Source organism: Trachurus japonicus, chromosome 13, assembly GCF_045865225.1.
Source record: "Trachurus japonicus isolate A0001 chromosome 13, Traja_1.0".
Taxonomy (NCBI): Eukaryota; Metazoa; Chordata; class Actinopteri; order Carangiformes; family Carangidae; genus Trachurus; species Trachurus japonicus.
The window spans coordinates 19,949,723-19,968,856 of record NC_140919.1 but is presented as its reverse complement, the minus strand read 5'-3'; the positions used below and the strand labels follow the sequence as shown (position 1 = coordinate 19,968,856).

The 19,134-nt window shown below is 41.7% G+C and overlaps 1 protein-coding gene across 2 annotated transcripts in view; it reads right to left on the bottom strand.

Annotated features, from left to right (window-relative positions):
* Nucleotides 1-19,134, bottom strand: part of kcnab1a (potassium voltage-gated channel subfamily A regulatory beta subunit 1a) — a 101,520-nt gene that overhangs the window by 78,809 nt on the left and 3,577 nt on the right. The window contains exon 1 of one of the 2 annotated variants that reach the window (XM_085795303.1): nucleotides 13,410-13,866. The exons of the other annotated variant lie outside the window; for it this stretch is intronic. Coding sequence (XP_085651429.1) covers nucleotides 13,410-13,684 — 275 coding nt within the window. The 5' untranslated portion in view covers nucleotides 13,685-13,866. Of the gene's footprint in view, nucleotides 1-13,409; nucleotides 13,867-19,134 lie in introns of those variants that run through there. 2 annotated transcript variants of the gene reach the window in all.

Genomic DNA, 19,134 nt, shown 5'->3' with positions numbered 1-19,134 from the left:
AACATTTATGCACCACACGGGCAGCATTTTCAAACCAGTTTATAGCTTCTTAAGTACTCAGTCTGAATCACATCTCCTGTCCAACTCTGTACAGCACAATCATTAGGAAAATAACTTAAACCATAAAAGTGTTGAAATGAAACCACTTGAAGATAATAGTGAGATGAAGCAGGCGTATGAAGAAGAACTCCTACATCGAGCCAAACCACTTGTTCTAAGTGCTTCTCTGTGGCTGTGTTAATTACCAAAGTGACGCAATGTCAGAAGTGTGCGCCTAAAAACGGGCACTGGGCTTTAAGGTTGCTTTAAAGTAAATAAAAAATAAAAAAAAAACTAAATGTTGGAAGTTGCTTTATGAAAATCTTCTGGGACTAACTGCAGAGTCTGTGCCAAAAAATCAATCTGCTATTTTTCTACTATGCACTGGATTTTTAAGTGCTGCCCCAGCAAGAAGTTACTTTTAATGGCACTTTCCTAAGGGATGTTTTAGCTCCAGTAATCTCCTGACTTTGTGGAGCGTGTGTGTGTGTCTGTGTGTGTGTCTGTTGATCTATATGTGCGCCTAAGCACTCGAGTGCAGTGATGTACGCACAAGGGATTCCCCATCACTCGCATGTGCTGACAGGGAATTTCTGCACTACATCTCCTGCTATTTATCATCTGTGCAACACACAACTCGTCACGTTAGAGTTATTGACCATGTCTGTGTGATACAGGTAAGATAGTTTCCATCAGTTCGTGCTCCTGCGGGGGAGATGACACCATTTTTATATAATGCAGGAAAAGAGAATATGCTGGGAAGTGAAAAATAAAAAAAACATTACAAAACATTCAGCAATATTTCTGTACAAGGACAGAAGTTTGGCAAGGCTTCTAGTTTGTTTTTCACATGAGGGAAAAGAAAAAAACTATTCAGAACAAGCAAACAGGAAAACATAAACTAGTAACTCAAGCAATCTCAAGTCATAATACTTGTCATTTAATGGGAACATAATAAATGTTTGATGCTGCTTTTAGAGTCTGAGCAGCACATCTGAAGTCGTCAGGAAGGCTGTTCCATCAACGACTATAAAAAACAAAAGTAAGATTTATCACATGTTGAATTGACCCTGAAAACAGCAAGAGCACCAGGGCTAGCTGACCTGACAGGTCTGGAGTCCAGTCAGGTCTGGCTCACTCTGAAAGCCAGGACTGTGATACAGTATGAAGGCGAATGTAGTGTGCTTTACTTTTCTTAGTCCTTGATAGATGTCAGGCTGCAGCATTTTTGAATGAGCTGCCCACAGTCCTCTAAAAGACCACACAGAGAGCAGATCGTTAAAAGGGTCTATTTCACAGGTGATAAAAGCACAGAGGCAAGACAAGTCTTTAAAAGTTTTCTTTTGAGCGGAGGTCAGATCATTGATTTGTCCAATAAAAGATACAGTATCCTACGTCACAGCGCAATGCCTTTTTAATTTAACATCAATTTTACCACCAAATTGCACATTAAAGGGATATTTTAACATTTTGTCAAATTCACCTATTGCCATAAACCCTATAGTCTTAGGAATAGGTTCATTGCCGTCGGTGCATGCTGTTTTTAGATCGGCGGGGCAGAGACGTAAGCTCTGCACAGTGCGCTGTATTTTCGCCTTTCCTTCATCACACACATCAAATACACAATCCAATAACTCCGAAACACTCTTGTGGAGTGCACATTCACCACGCTATGAAATATTAATAGAGCATTATGAGACAGAGTTGTTTTCAAGGTAAATACGTATAGCTGGAACTACATCCCAGACACGGCTGCTCGGCAGAGTGACTTTAAAAGCAAAAGTAGTTTAGAGTATTTGCTTCATGTGTCGTAATGTTACATAATCATATGTTATTATTTCATATGTGCAGGTTACAACAACCCGAGCTGTTGGATTGTCTATTTAGTTTGATGAGGGAAACGTGGAAATACTGTGCATGGTGCATAGGTGAGCAGCTCGCATCTCTCCGACAATCTTAAAACAGCTTGCACCGACAATTAAAGGTAACAAACCTACTACTAAGACTAGGGATGATGGTATTGGGAATTGCAAATTTGCCAAAATGTTGAAATATCCCTTTAAAAGTTGAATTAGGCATTTAATAGACCAAAATGCTTTCTACAAGGTCCTACAAATATGGGGGGGAATGTGTGGAGATTATACTGTATATTGCAATGGAGGACTGCAGTCCCCAGCCATGTAATAGGCTACTGTGTCTGTGCTGCATTGCTGCACTGAGGCTACTAAAGCACTAAACTGACTATTTATGTATATGCATGCCTTGACATTTATGCTACTGCTTGTACAATATTTGCACACAATGCTGTTAGAGTATTTCTGTGCATCTGTTGGCACAGTCTGCCTACGCTTATTGCAGTGTTTAAACAGTGACAAATACTGCAGTAAACTCAACAGGATGAGTGTGTGCGCTGTGTGTGTGTGTGTGTGTTGGGTTTACACTACGCTTAGTTGTTATTATGATGGCAATCTTTCATATCCCACTCCCTGTCCCCTCTCTCACCTCTCCTCTCTACATAGGCAGCCTTAAGTCAGACCACAGTCTATTACCTTTTCTTACAAAAGACAGCAGTGCACCCAGGGACACAAATCCACAGTTGCACACACACACACACACACACACAGAAAAAGGACAAGAAAAGTGCTGATCTGAAGAAGTATAAACTTTGCTTGCTTCAGTGTGTCAGCTTAGTGCTGTAAAGTGGAGATGTATAGTGACACTAAAACTGAGTGTCCACACTAGGCATGACTGCACAAAATCATAGATGGAGGGAGATGACTAATGACAGGACCAAGAAAGAAGGAAAAGGAAAAGAATGAAGAAAGGAGAGAGAGAGAGAGAGAGAGAGCTAGGGAGGAAAAGCAGCGGTAATGCATTTTTGCTGAAAGGAGCACAGTTGGATATTGCATTGTCCCCTCTTGAGCTATAGTGTGAAAGGTCCTCCACAGTAGCTGACACTCCTACACTGATTCTACCGCTGCATGAGCACTGCAGCACCTCTTAAAGCCATATTTCACTTGGGTCAAACATTTCCACCTCTCTTTGCAAACATACACAATCTCTGGAGCGACTGACTTTGCCTGAATCCTGGTGCACAGCATCTTTGCTTTTGGTTTGTAATCAAAACTATATACCACAAAGGCAGAGTGCTGGACTGCTTAAACAAATATTAAACTTTGGCCATAAATGAAATATATGCATTGATGGTACTACAGTTTGCATGTGTGTCGATATGTGACCTTAGTTGGAAATAACACTGCAGAAATTCACTGTCGCTCATTCTTCTGTTGAAGAGTGCTTCTTCTGTCTCTCACAGATTAACACACACACACAGAGTTTAGCCCCACTCTTTCATGTCCATCATCACAGAGACAGCAGGTCCACAGCTCCCCCTTGTGGTGACACCACCAATCAGCAATGAAAAACAAATTACAGGACACTTCCTGCTCTCTTCTTTTTGATCTACTTCTGTGTCTCCTAAGAGCCTCATCCTGAATCTCTTCTCTCTAATCACCCCACAGCCCCTAATTCCCCCACCCACATCAACCACACAACCATTAAAACATGTTTTAAATGTATCTGTAACTCCCCTCCGGGGGGGTTCATCACACCACCCACGCTGTTACCCCTCATCATTACAAATTAGTCATTTAACTGCTGCTGTTATCTTGAAAGATCCACACCGAGTGAACGAAGAATTCCTCAGTCTCATCCTCAGTATGTGTACACATACTCACACACCTATACATTTATACTGCTACTATTAGTGAAGCCCTGTGGGGATTTTCTCATTGGATTACATCAACCTGTGCTCAGACCTCACAATCTACCATTATTATGAGCTGTGGTACTTTAGCTGAAGTCTGATTTGCCAACGGCTACAGAGTCACCTTGAACATCACTTAATAGATTGAAAGTAAAATGAGTGTGTGTCTATGTGTGTGTGCGTGTGTGTGTGGGGGGGGACATGTTTTAAAGTTAGACTGGCTCGTTTCCTTTTACGTGAAGCAGTGGGAGAGAGTAAGATGAAGCTCCACTGGGGCGTTATCCTCAAGCGACCTCAACAGCACTGCCTCTTAAATAACCACTTATCACTCCTCATCAATAATGGACAAATACCAAGAGAGAGGCGGAGCAGTGAGGGAGCGATACCTAAAGACCTGAGCACAGAGAGGGGGAATGACTGGGAGGAACTAAGACAGAGAAGAGTGATGGTTTATTTGTGTCTTAATAGAATATATTTTATCTTTACTCTATCATCCTGCACCCAGCAAATAAGATCAACCTATTAAAAAGCAAAAGCCGGGCAGAGGAGAACAGGATGTCAACAACATCTGTAACTCACATCATTTATTCCTCAGATTTTACAGAGCAGAAACAGTTTCAAGACCATCTTTCTAAAGATTTGACCATTTTAAAAGCTGAGACATGTTCAAAGACTGGTCAGTCGAGCACGGTGACCCACGCTGACCATTTGGCCTAACCCGACAAGCAGTCAGCTCCTGTCTGGCACCGACTCAAATGAGCACATCAATACGGCAAACTGATGCTCTATTGATTCACAGAGTCAGCTACTGCTGAGACAAGTGAAACACCAGAGGCCTGGTGCATGTGTGCAGCGAGGCACAGGTGGAGAAAAACGTGTGTAAAAGTCCAGCTGATTTTTCAATCCGTAGAGTTGATTTATTGATGAGAGTCCCATCAAGAATGTTCATTAGCTCACTCAATAGCCAACTAATTAAGTGTAGATTTATGTCTGTCACATCTGGCAACATGTACTACTACAGTACATTCGTTTCTCAACACAAATGCATTTAATGCAGTACAATTAAATAGTTTGGAGTTTCTCATGGGAATTATTAAGTCAATTACATGCCCCCCAATGACATGTGTAACTGTGTGTAATTGAGAGAGAACAGGCAGTGCACAGGGAGATCCATCAGTAAGATTGACAAAGCAATAATTAACTTAAAGCAGTGCAGACCTGTCTGAGTCTTAGCTACAGTAGTAATCCTTCTCCTCTTGCTCTCAGATGACCTTATTGATCTCAGACACTGCCGTTTCAAAATTGCAGACTTGGAACAATTTAGCTGTATTTGTATTTGGTTCTATAACATTTTGAAAAATCATGAATTTAAAATAAATGTGATACAAGTGGCATGCACTGTATGTATAGTACTATGTTCAAAATAAAAATAAAGACATCCCAACACAGAGGTGTGTTCACTATTGTATCCTGAATAGACTTGTGGGATTTAGGGAACTGCTTTCCTCTGAGTGGGGATATTCTTATTAAAATCCCCAACAGACTCTGTCTTTGATGTGAACATATCGCTGTAACACAACAGCTTCAGTGCCCAAACAGGCCGGGCAGGCACAGTAGATTACATTTAACCAAATCTCCATAACACTGACAAATACACAGCACAGCAGGACATTTAGCCAGCAGCAAATAACACTACAGTACAGAGGGATCAGAGACAGTCAATAATACACAATGGATACAGTTGCTTGTTGAAAATGCCCAGTTACGTCAATGTGACACCTTCATTATTTATTGGTCCATCCAATAGTAAAAAACATGATTGAGAGTAAATCCACTCTGAAATAACATAACTGATATAAAAAAAAAACAGCAGATAATTAAAGCAGAAGTAAGCAATCCGGTCGTTTTGGCTAACTTACTATCAGCCGATGGAGTTAGCAGTCCCCGCCCTCGTTTCCTACGCCACCACATTCACGCGCATCCCATAGCTGCACACACAGAGAGGACCGCCCCTTTATGCCGTTCTCTCTCCTCATTGGATAAAGGTTGTAGGATACAAGGAAAGTTTTCTCCTCGGCTTACAGCAAAGCAGAGTGACTGACAGACCCGTGTTTCAGACCAAACACTCCAAGTGATTGCTGTCGGAAGATATAACTATTTAAGACTTATATTAACACAAACATTCCGCTTACTTCTGCTTTAATTTTCTTTCAAAGTGCTCAGTGAAAAGGACAATAAGCAGTAAGTGGCATGAAAAGAGAACACTGCAGTATCAACTGTCCTAATAAGTACCTGAGTAAATGCACTCAGTTACTTCCCAACACTGGCTTTAATAGTGTGTAACCAGACTGAACACAGTGCACCATGAAATCCCTGGTTTTCCCCTCTTGTAATTACAAACTGAGGTCTTTTCTTTCTCTCCGTCTCTCCGCCCAGAGTTATTTATTACATGACTGGTCCTAAGCCAAAGGTGCCACAGGATCTTGGTCCGTCTAATACCTTGTGTGTAAAGCCCGTCACAGTTTAACACACCCTCCAGGCTTTTAATAGCTTTCGAGCATTCATAATAGAAAGGGATCCAAACCAGGTACTTCCACTGGAATATGAGTACAGGTAGGCTAGCTTTGGTGTTTCGCTGAATCTAGCTGAGTCGTGGTGATGTCAGCAGCACAATTCAAATTGTGGAGAAATGTATCTCAATGGTAAAAACAAAGAAGTTACGCAATAAAACAAACACACTTGATTTGATTTGATTTGATTTGATTTGACGTGGGTCAATTGAATTGAATGTAATTACACACCAATAACACAGACATCGAAAAAAAAATGTCAGGATACACACACAAACACAAAACGCACACATTTCTGAGACCGCCTAGACTGACCAATTAAGTATTTAGTGAGGATACCAGCTCCTGTATTAAATATTCACTTGTTTTCCAAGATGAATAAAGGATGAGCAATTGACGCATTTATCTGGATGTGTGTGTGTGTGTGTGTGTGTGTGTGTGTGTGTGTGTGTGTGTGTGTGTGTGTGTGTGTGTGTGTGTGTGTGTGTGTGTGTGTGTGTGTGTGTGTGTGTGTGTGTGTGTGAGTGTGCATGAGTTGCGTGAGTTACGTGGAAACGTGTGCTCTGTGAATCTCTGCTTGAGTGCACAGTTTCGCTCACTGCTTCTCAAGTGTCGATAGGTGACAAACTACGGCTTCATTAGGCTCTGATTAAGCACATGGACTGACACGTACAGATACACAAAACTGATAGACCCACAAAGACTGATAGAAACCTACACACTAAAAACACTCGCCTTCTTCAGTTAAGCGGTAGATAATTTTGTATAATCTCATGTTTAATTTTTATTTTAAATCCCACTTCAATTTGTTCTCCTCTCTTCACCCCCTCATTTCAACTCACTCCCCACCATCTCTTCCCTCTTGCTGTTTCTGTTTATTTGGCACCATAATAAATAAACTCACATGCCTGGAAAGCTTGTCCTTACATAGGCAGATACCAGAGTCGAAACACTGATAGTGAACACAAGGCTCCAGTCCAGAGGCCAGACCGCTGGCTGCAGTTAATAAACACACACTGCTGCTCTCTCTCTTATTTGGGGCTCAAACCATGCAACACTTTCCCAGCCTTGAAGTAACGTGTGACTAAGAAACACAGAGGTGGAATAATTTCCACGAGAGCACAACCCCTCAGTTAAAACAAGCTGTGACAATCAGTTAGTTACTCTACAACAAGTTAAACTGGTAATCAAACAGAAGAAACAACAACATGTTTGCAAAAGGGAGTTCCCTTGATTGCAGTTAATAATTAAACAACTCTAAAAGGATTTTCTCCAAAAACTAGAATTACCGCCTCATAATTGCACATATCAGCCACTAATACTAATTCAGTTTGGAACCACCTTGTTTCAGAGAGTCATGTAAAGGTTTCGTCATCACACCTTGTCTTGGGTAATACCTAAGAAGTGTTATGAGAGGGTACACTCACCTCCTACGATCAAACTCTATTCTGTCAAGGCATTACTAAGATGTCATGTTCATGAGTATGGGACAAGCTCCACCTGGCTGTTACTGGCACAGGGTAGACAAGGTTAAACAGATCTGTTAAGATATGCTATTTATTTCACTGTAGTTTTGGTGAATGAGTTCTTCTTGAAGCTCAGAAAATGCACAGAGGTGGAAAAAATATTTGCTGATTCTGCTGCAGAAGGCTTCCCTCATAAGACACTTGAATACTCTGTGACAGTACGGAGAGGTGATTTTAAAAAAGCAATTTCCATGACAGTTTTGCAATACTCAGCTTTTTGCATCTAATTTTCACATTTTAAAACAAACTTGAAGGTCAAAGACATAAAAGCTGAGATAGTAAAGTTGAGAAGGCTGTGATTGACAGAGGAGCAGGGAAACAACTGCAGGGACACTGTAACTCTGTCACCTTCACACCGCGGTCCATCAACAGGCTGAGCTCATTTAATCAGATGGACTGACAAACATCCAGACCGTCTGTGCACACACACACACACACACACACACACACACACACACACTGGTACACCCATGAGCACATGGCATATGCTTCATAATGTGACCGCCTGCCCCCTGGAGGTCTAAATGCCCCCTCACTGTCACTCCCCTTACCCAGCATCCCTTGCTCTATAGCCAATAATAGAGGTCGACCGATAGTGGATTTTTAAATTCCGAACGATAGTTTGGAGCAGGAAAAAGCCGATAGCCGATTAATCGGGCGATACCCCCCCCCCACCGAAAAAAAAAATTATATTTTAATTTATTTATTTTATTTTTTTTTAATAATAATATATAGCTATTAGCTAGTGTAAAACTAAAGGATGTGGGACACTGAATCATCCCTGGACCCTGTGAGTGACGAACAGCCGAACTCACACGTGAGTTTGTTTACATCAGAACAGCTGTAGTGACGTGACGCTGCAGGAGAGGAGACTGTAACTAAACAGGACACGTTAGCTCGTGGTGTGGTTACGCCGTACATTAACAGGTGACTGTTTCACTACAATTAGCCTACTGTGTGGAAAACCCATAGCCTGTAAAAAGAAAAACCACGCTGTAATGATCGTGAGTTGGACGAGTGTGTTTGGAGCTGACGGGAGGAGAGAAAAAAGAGAGCGAGACGCACGTAGCGGGATATGACGACCCCGTCCCCGCTGAGGAGGAACTCGGCTGTTATGGAACAGGACCTAAACCAAGTCGAGTAGAGCCCATAGAGCCCAACTTTGTAGTGTAAAGAGCCATTATTGTGCGTCTGCCCCAACTCTGCGGCGCTCTCTCTTCCTCCTTCCCGTCTCTCTCTAGCTGTCCTTTCAAAATAAAAGCACAAAAAGCCGGAGGGGAAAAAAAAAAAAAAAAAACACTGACTCGTGAGCTGGTGGCGGTGAGATATTTAGCGTGGCAGCCGCCACCACATTATCTATGCAGGAACCCTTATATGATTAAGAGAAAATACTACAGTGTTTCTCATTAAATAACAAGAGAGTTTCGTTCCAGTCAGCCCCTCCACCTGCCGCCTCTCTCTTACTGCGGTCGCACCGCACCTACAGTACCCTCACCTGGGTCACTTCTCTGCTGCTGCCGCTGCACACGCCCTGTCTCTCTCTCTCTCCCCTGCTCTGTGTGTGTGTGTGTGTGTGAAGAGCAGCCCCGCCCCTCAGTGATCAGAGAGACAGACAGCGGGAGGGAAGAAGCAGTTTATGGCGCTGTGGAAAAAACTGCAGCCATCGGCCACTATCGGAGCCAAGTTCCGCTGATTCCGATAGTTTGTAAAACGTCCTATCGGCGCCGATTAATCGGCCAAAACGATTAATCGGTCGACCTCTAGCCAATAATATCATCAGCTTTTGATTAATCTATTTCCCCGCTGATTAAATTGATGTCCACTTTAATATGTGAAGTATCAACCGCTGCATCAGTAAATACTTTGGCATTTAGGTTAAAAGGGGATGTACTAGATTTTGATTTTTTTTTTTTACAGTAAAGTGTTGATTAAATAGAAGTAATATAGTTTTAGATTAATATTCACTTAGTTTCTGACTGAATGAAAAATGGAAACTGCCTCCCTGTCCTGCCACAAGTATTATTTAACCACAGCAGAGTTGAATTCTGATGCAAATTAAGTGTTTCAGCCAAAGCATAAAGAGGACTTCCTCACCTTGAAATGTGATTCATAAATGACAGCAAACTGCAACAGCCACACCCTCTTCCATAAAGGACTAGATTGAGAAAGCAACTAAGGCAAGGACTTTCAAACATGAGGCGTTCAGGACCAACGTGTGTGCTGGCAGGCTGTCAAAATCAGTTTCTAAAGCCATTTTCTATAACCAACCCCTTTCTGGAACGAAGTGGACGACCTCTGCTCTTCTCACATGCTTCGCTGGCATCGTCACATAGCGACAGTATCCGGCCCTGACTAGATAATTAGCGTTAACATTCGCCACATTAGCCCTGAGGAGACGTTGAATGCATATGTTCTGAAGTGAACAGCAGTAAAATGTCTCTGCGGCCAGCATGGTTAAACAGCATAATAATGATACAATGAACATGCACACATAAGAAGCAGCAGTTACTGTCTTACAAACACACATACACACAGATGCTCCTTCACATGTGAAAACACACACACACACACACACACACATACACACACCTCCCGCACTGGCACACTCAAGAATAATAAACTGCAGGGCATGCGAGGGCATATCTGCTTGTGGTTTGTTTCTTTTCCCTCTTCCCATCTGTGCCTCTTTTTCGTACACACACAAAAAAAACAGAAAACATGCATGTGAGATTTGTGTATCTGCCTTTGTAAAGACTAAATGTCATCAAAGCAAATAAATAGTTTTTTAGGTGGAACTATGGTCCAGTATTTGAAGACCCGAGGTTAGAGGCTGCAAAAACTGGGTCTGACTTTGGATTTATTTCAACAAATATAGTTTGGGACACACTGTCCTAACTCCAACTCAACCTGAGGATCAGCACCTTGCCGATGGCTATGGGATGATTATGTATTAGACTTCTGCAATCTGTCACTTTTCCTTATGAACTCCTGGGCAGTTTCACCTTTTCAGACCCCTATGAAATATTCAATAGGAAAAGGAAAAACTCACTCGTTGCTGAAGCTGTCATAACAATCGATGATGGGATGTCATAAGCAGACGTTTCTTTGTTCGGAGGGGTCAAAAGCGGAGTTAGGTAATGTTTCCACAGACTTTATCCTGTCATGACTCACCTCTCTCTACACAGCCACAAGGCCTTTAAAGGGGAAACTGGTTCGAAGGACACAGAGGGCTCATCGCTGATTTGCATCTTTTGCTTTGGGGTGTTCATGTGTTAATTAAAACTTTCCATACTAATATTTTACTGTTGATTTTATTTTATTTTTTGAAAGTCATGGCTGTTTTTTTTTTTATATTCCACATTTCAGCAGGGCTAGAGTGAGTGTGTTTGGATGGACTGCCCATCACGGATCTTGACCACTGATACACAGTGACCTGGAAAAGGACGTGGACAGCCAGCTGTTTTATTAAGTTACCATGGCAATAACCATAAACTCTCAAAGACACACACACATAAGCCCATGTATACACATATGCCAAGGTCCCAAGGCGGTATGCGAACAGCACAAGGCCATATGAGCTCCCATGCCCAGGTTGACCCAACAGGGATACAGGCTGCTATCACACATCTACACAAACACACACAAACAGACACTCTCCCATTGGTGGACACAGAAGGGTGATGGAGAAATCCCACTGTATACTGTTATCTCTAAGTTTAGGTTGTGTTGTTATTACGGTTTGATTGTTACGTGGTCTTTGCAGCTGTAGAATCAGCGAGGGGAGAGCCTGGGGAATGGACGGGCTTTTCGAATGACCAAAAATACAGTTCACGGAAACACTAAGCCAGCAGCCTCTCCAAATATAAAACACACATGGAGCCACATTCCTCAACAACATTGGGTGCTCTCTGTCACACATGGTTAACTGAAACATGTAATTGCTTGTGATAAAAATGTGTCTTGACCTCATTTGTAATGTTTTTCCCCTCGTGGCTCATATGCAAACAACCAACATAATGCAATTATGTATATGTGTGTGGTGCTGCTAAGTGTCTACCAATGTTTGCAGAGGACAACTGTGAATATGTAGGTGAACCAAGTGACTGTAAAAAGAGAATGCATGTTCATAAGTGATTTTCAAAAAGGTTTAAGTAAAAGACCAGACTCCAGCCAACCACAGAAACTTATCAGAGAATGAAACGCTCTCTTCAAGATCCCTCTTCTCCTTTCTTCTTCACTGGAGGCAACAACGCAGTGAGCAGGGCAAAGCAGCTTCATGCTGCTGTCTGGCCTGAGGGCTGAGCAGTGATCCACAATGTTCCAGTCACACACACAAACTGCTCACCAACATGATGCTTAGTCACAGATGACAAACTAGAAGGAAAACAACAAAGGCATGACAGCAGACGGTCTTTACCAGCGCCTGCAGGAACGCTCTTAAGAAGTGGGTAATTACAAAAAACGTTTAACATATAACATGGGCCATTTAGAGGATGATTAGATCTGTATTTTCCATACAATGCATTTGTCGGTGGCTATTTTGATCAAGATCTTCTCTCACTGGAGAGATTATAGTGAGGTTGGGCAGATATGAGTCATAGCATGAGCAGAAGTATATTCACACTACAAAGTTTGAACCATTGCAAATAAGGCTGCAGTTTTCATGTTCAAAAACTATTTCAAAAAGAATTTTAGGCCTCATGCAATCTGTTGACATTCAACAATTTGTGTGCATTTCCTGCATCAGCAAATGACCGAACATAAACTGACAGATTATAAAATTACCGTAAAACTTCATTGTCCTGTTTGTGATTATTTTCATACTGAATTTGTCGACAGCAGCAGCAGATCAGATCAGAGAGTTATTGTAAATACTCACAACACACTGACATGAATACAGGCCACCAAAGACTGATCAATCAGTCAGTCAGTGTTTCATATGGTGATCAATAGATGCAGTGGGCAAAACAAGGTTGATCAAAGTTTAAAGGGACAATGGAAGGGGCAAATGTGCTGGTTTTCTACTCTTAACAGACAAATTTCCACTACGGTGGACAATAAAGTCTTTCTATTCTATTCTATTGATATCTTGAGACTTTAATTTTAAGACTTTTGCTACACACCAGATGTCCATTTTGTGTACATCTCTAATGGTACCAGGAAAACCTGTACACAAACATGACATCACGCACAAACGGCAGCCAAAAAAACTACAAAATCGCACAACTCTCCACAAACCCCAGCAACACACCACTAACCAGTAGCAAACAAAATCACAGAAATAAGTGCATTAACAAGGGAGGACAATCCAACATTACACACACCATGACAACAACAACCATCCCCGTTCCTCAACGGTGATGCCATTAGAGGTTGTCATGACAACCAGTTGGGCTGAGGGCGTGAGCCTCTGTCCTTAAGGAGGTACTATAACACATCTCACAAAGACATCATGCACACACACACACACACACACACACACACACACACACACACAGGTGAGGTTACCTGTAGACCATGCCTGTCTGACTCTTCACTGTGTCGTGCAGCGACAGCGAGTGGAAGTTCAGAAACTCCTCCAACTGTTTGAGCTCCACCACACTGTTGGGTTTGTTCCCCGTCCACAGCATGACAGGAGCGAAAGACCGATGCCCCGTTCCCGAGGATGTCTGACTGGAAAGTCTCCCCTGGCCGGGGCCTTGAGCCTGAACGCCACCCTGACCTCTAGGTCCCTTCTGCTTCGGGTTGGGAATCTCCGGGCATGTTGCTTTGTACAGGTACATCTTCTGGATACGTCCTCACTTTATTCTCTCTTTCAATCTCTCCCTTCTTCTGTGAGTCTGTCCCACAAACATGTACGCACGCTCGGGCTAATCCAGGTAGGCCCCTCGCCCACGCGGCGCTACATGGAGGATTCTGCGTATGAGTGTGTGACTAAAGCTCTGAGGAAAAAGAAAAGTGAAGTATTCCTCTGGATGAAGCTCCACATAAAGTGTATCTCTTGATTAAAAAATAAAAAATTTTTTTAAAAAAACAGGAATGCAGGAAAATCCAAATTGGAAAAACAGAATGTGAAAAGAGAAAAACAGTATTCAAAGGTCCATATTAAACTGTCTGCAGGCTGCACGTCCGACACAGGGAAAACAGGCTTTTTCCTTACATGTACTTCCAGCATAGGCTGTGCCACATATGTTCCCTGTACACATACACACATGCAGATAAAGAGAGAGAGCAAGAGAGAGAGAGATACTCACACAGATAACCCTCTCTCTCTCTCTTCCCTATCTCCTCTGCTCTCTATCTCACACAACACACACCATCATGCTGTCACTTTGCCCCCTGCTCAGCCAGTCTACATTATAAGCTCAGTTTGGTTTTGCTCCCTATTAAATGGCATGGGAATCTGGGACATTTTTTTCCCGCCCGCCCTCTCCCTCTCTCCCTCTCACTCCCTCTCTCTCTGTCTGCCTTTCTCTCTTTCTCTCTCTCCATCCTTCTACCCCTTTTCTCTCCAACTTCCTCTTATCCTTTCTCCCACTCTCACTTTCCCAATCATCTTTCCTTTGTCTCCGAGTATTCCCTGTGTCCTGAGCCCTTTCACTAACCCTCGATTTTGTCTCATGCCCCTTTTTCCAGCATTTTCATCTTACACTTTTCCAATTTTTTTCCTCACTCTCCGTATTTTTTGCCGTCTGGCTCAGACATACATACGGATGTGTACATTTTGTGTGTTGTTGTGCGTACTTGACTTACTGGTAACCCTCCTACCAAAACCCACCCCTTATAAAATAAAATTTGAATCTTCTTCTTCTTCTTGCATGTCTTACCACTTGCTCTTCCTCTCTCCTCTAAACTGCGTGCACTCAGAGCCCAGAACAAACACCTAAAAACACACACACACACTCTCACAGACTCATGCACACATAGCCAGCAGCGTGTTATGCACAATTGCACACAGTCTGAGGGCAGTGTTTTTGTAATGAAGTGAACCACAAAATTAAACAGGGAAGCCTCCTTCTCTGGTCTGTTTTCATACTTGCTTTTCTTTCTGTCTTTCTCTTTTTTACTCCGTCTCTCTCACCACACGCACACAAACACACGCGCACACACACTATTATAATCTCTCACCTCTGGCCCCCTCATGGGAGTGTTCAATGACATCACGTCTGGTCCTCCAGTGGATTGTGGGAATCAGGAGGAATGCCATTCTCCCATATCAGGAAATTTTCGTCAAGACATGTTGTCACTCTCCCGCACTCACACATGCACACACACGGACACACACAAACACATCCCTGGTGATCTGCCCACACTGGAACTGGAAATGTTAATGCACTTAATTACATCTGCAACATGTGTGCATGTGCTGTATATTGTAATATAAAACCATCCTAATTTTAACTCTGGCTCTTTCTCTCTTATCAGAGCACGTATCAACATCATCAAGTATCAACTGCATGGATGTCCTTTGTTTCTTAAACTTTGGGTCCATCCAAAACTGTGTAGATCTGATTGATTCTGGTGAGTCCTCAAAGTTGGATTCCTTTAGAAATATGTTTTTTCTTTTGAAAATTTATAAAATTGAACCTTTTGTAACTTTACATGATGTGACAAACAGTCACAGGGAGGGCAGGGATCTGCCCACTAACATCAACAAATGTAAACTGGGGTCAGAAGTTCAAAAAAATGAAAGTTTCCCTGCACTTCAATAAAAATAAAAAATAAAAATATATTCTATACAGTGTAGTACACTACACTGAAAATACAGTAACTTCACTGACAACTGTGCACATGCACACACACCCAGACATGTAGAACTAGGTGGGGAGGTTGGCAGGGGGCAGCTGTGTCCATTGTCCAGCAGGATGGGTGGAAAAACTGATCCAGCCTGAAGGAAAGTCAGCTGAGCTTATGCAATGCCAGAGTGTGTTTACAGTGTATTTATAGACACTGGGCACATACACAATCCATGGAGCCTATATAGTGCATGTACACACATTTAACGCATATTCAGAAATCATTGATACCAGCAAAACCAAGAATTGATGCTATCATTTTACTTTTTTTTTAAATTCTAACTTCTATTTTATGTTTCTCCTGTTCTGCCTGTTATATTTTTACTGCTGTTTGGGCTGTTATGTTGAGAACAGCTACCTATGATCCACTCAGCATGTGAGCAGGTGAGTCACTGGTAACAATACCACCAAAAGAGGGAGAGAGGCTGAAGTGGGGGAGAGGCCATGGTGAGGACAGTTTAGGGCATCTTGATGTGGCAGTGGTAGAAAGAAAGGTAGGGACCAGATATCAATTTGACTTCATAATGGTTCTTTCTGTTTATCTTCTGACACTTCATCTTCCAATAACTGTCAGTATTTAACCTGCTTTTTATCCAAACGCTCTCCCATCAGCTCTTTTCCCTGTTCCCTGAGACTAATTAGCTGTCTTATTCTGTCTCTTTTCATTTTGCCCCCACCACCCCCACATCATGTACTCCCTCCAGTGAGTGACTCCCTATATAATGATTGCATATGTCTGATAATTACCCAGTGTGCACAGCATGATAGAGCCAGAACAAGTAGAGCAGCATCGCACACCACCATGCTGCAGTGCTCCATACAAGTTTTGTGAATGAATTTTTAAAAATCCGATGACTCAAGCATCTACATTGGAACAGCTCTCGCTTCTCATTTGTTATCTGATGTGTATAATAACACAGTATGTTGTTTGCTCGAATGAGAAATCTGTTTCTATGTCATCTGTCTCTATGGCTGTAATAATTATGCCAGTGATCAGTCTCAGGCCCTCAGGGACTGTCCTGCTCCTATTTAACACCAGTGTGTTGGCCTACATTCTCCACTAAACCCCATTGTTATTATCACTGAAAATCGAGCTTAATGCTGAAGAGTAAGAGGTTGATAATATTGTATCACACTGACTGCATGAAACACATGGATGATACATCAAGTGCTGCGTTGCATCATCGATGTTACAGCTGTCCTGAAGCGTCTCTTTTTTTCATCATTGTCCTTTTAATCATTGAAGAGGTTTTTAAAAGACATAAGAGGAGAATAAACTGCATTTTGATACTTTCAGCAAGTGTCAAAAGGGGGTGGATGCAGTCTGAGTCAACAGGCCTGCTCAGACCTTTCAGTCCTGCTGAGACAGTTTAAACCGCTAATCTGCACAGCATCCCAATGCTTCATCCATCAAGCTATAACTGTACATGGGGTTTTGTTCCCCACGCAGTAGTATCATGTTGCCATAACTTTGTCCCTGCTAGGTGTCATTATCAGTTGAAACAATCAAGTTTCACTATAGAGCCAGCATCAGCTTACAGTTATAGGAGGAAGAAGAATGACAGGATTGTTAATTAAGCAATTTTTGATCGCATATAATATATTAAAGACCTAATTAGATCCTTGACTGGCAGAAATAATCCACGTCTGAATTCTGGCTTGTTGGCAGTTTTGAGGACTGTACCATGAGGGTGCTATTGATGCACGTTGTCATGGTCAGCACAAACTATGTTTATGTGCTCATTACAGGAAATGATGCATCTTTTTGCTGACTAGGTCCTTGATCATCCACATTCAATGACAGATTACCTGGGCTCAGATTGATGCTCTATCAATTAATTTTCTTGTTATACACTGTCAATGTCAATGTCAATGTTATTTATACCTATAGCACATTTCATATGACAAGCATAAACTCAATGTGCTTCAGGATAAAAGCAAGATACATGTAAAATGCATATAAAAACAAAAGCCAATGTGTAAAGATAACAAACAAAAAACTAATTTTTTTTTATTAAATAATTTTTACAAAATCTCCACAATTTATCCCCATGCAGGCCAGATAATAATATAATTCTGACCACTGTAATGTCAAGTCAACACAAATATATAGTAAACCAATCATGTGCAAAACATAGACCATTTTTGTTGAATTTCAGTCAGAGCACATTTTGATTTTCATTACATTTGCACAAAATAAAATTAGATAAATATAAACAAAATATATTTAAAATATTCTGTACCTATGAAAAGCATGAGATTACATTAATTTGGAGGAAATATATTTCAAGGCGAGAAAAAAGTATTTATAGCTCAGTTATAAAGCCAAGGATTTGTGTGGATATATTGCCCCAGTTTTTATGCAGAATCACTGGAGAGCTAAAAATCGCAGCAATTGTTCCGATTCAAATGAGAGAGAGGATATCCAGCCATCGCATGCTGTTTGGCATCCACATCAGGGGCTAAGAGAGGAGAGAGCTGGCAGACTGAGTGCATGTGTGCTGTGTTCGGTGCATAAGTTGGCTGACTGGCAAGAAGGGGGCTTTTTGGAGGGGTTCATCTCATGCCCACGTCTTTTTTAGGTTAGAGTGATTTGTTGTTCTTTCAATCAGTTTGCATTACAGTCACAGAGTCCCAATGATTGTACAGCAATGATCAATATTGATCCTCCTAGGGGAATGGATAAAACAACGTATCTTTTGTCTGTGTGTGTGTGTGTGTGTGTGTGTGTGTGTGTGTGTGTGTGTGTGTGTGTGTTTATGTGTCAGTACATGTGTGCTTAGTGTGTGAAGGTCGTGCTAATCTCACAGTGATTCACACAGTGTAGTATTTTTTATTGGCGATGTATTGAGCTCACCGCTTCGGAAACATGTCTATTAAACACACTCGTACATTACACACACACACAAACACACACACTCCAGAGGCACCTGTCAGTCTGTTTGTCAAGCTATGAGAGGCTTTCATCGTATCTTTATGAGCCTGCAAATAAAGAGCATGAGAAATGTGCTGCCACCACCACTAAGCCAACACTAATGTAACATTTAAAACCCACAACTGAAATAACAACCACACATAGTTGATGTGTGTTTTGACACAGGAGATCTCTTCAACACACCATATTGCTTTTCTGCCCATTAATAAGTGTGCATCATATAAGGAGGACATGATTAAAAGAAGGATTTTGTGACTAATATAGCAGGCCGCACCATCCAACAAGTGCATTCATTCTCCAAGAAGCAACTGAACCTTTTGTAACTTTACATGATGTGACAAACAGTCACAGGGAGGGCTGGAGGGATCTACCCAACATCAACAAATGCAAACTGGGGTCAGAAGTTCAAAAAAATGAAAATCATAATATAAAATATAAATATATTTTATCAGGAAATGTTGATATAAAAGTGAAAGGGTTAGGAAAAAAAATCATTTCTGCA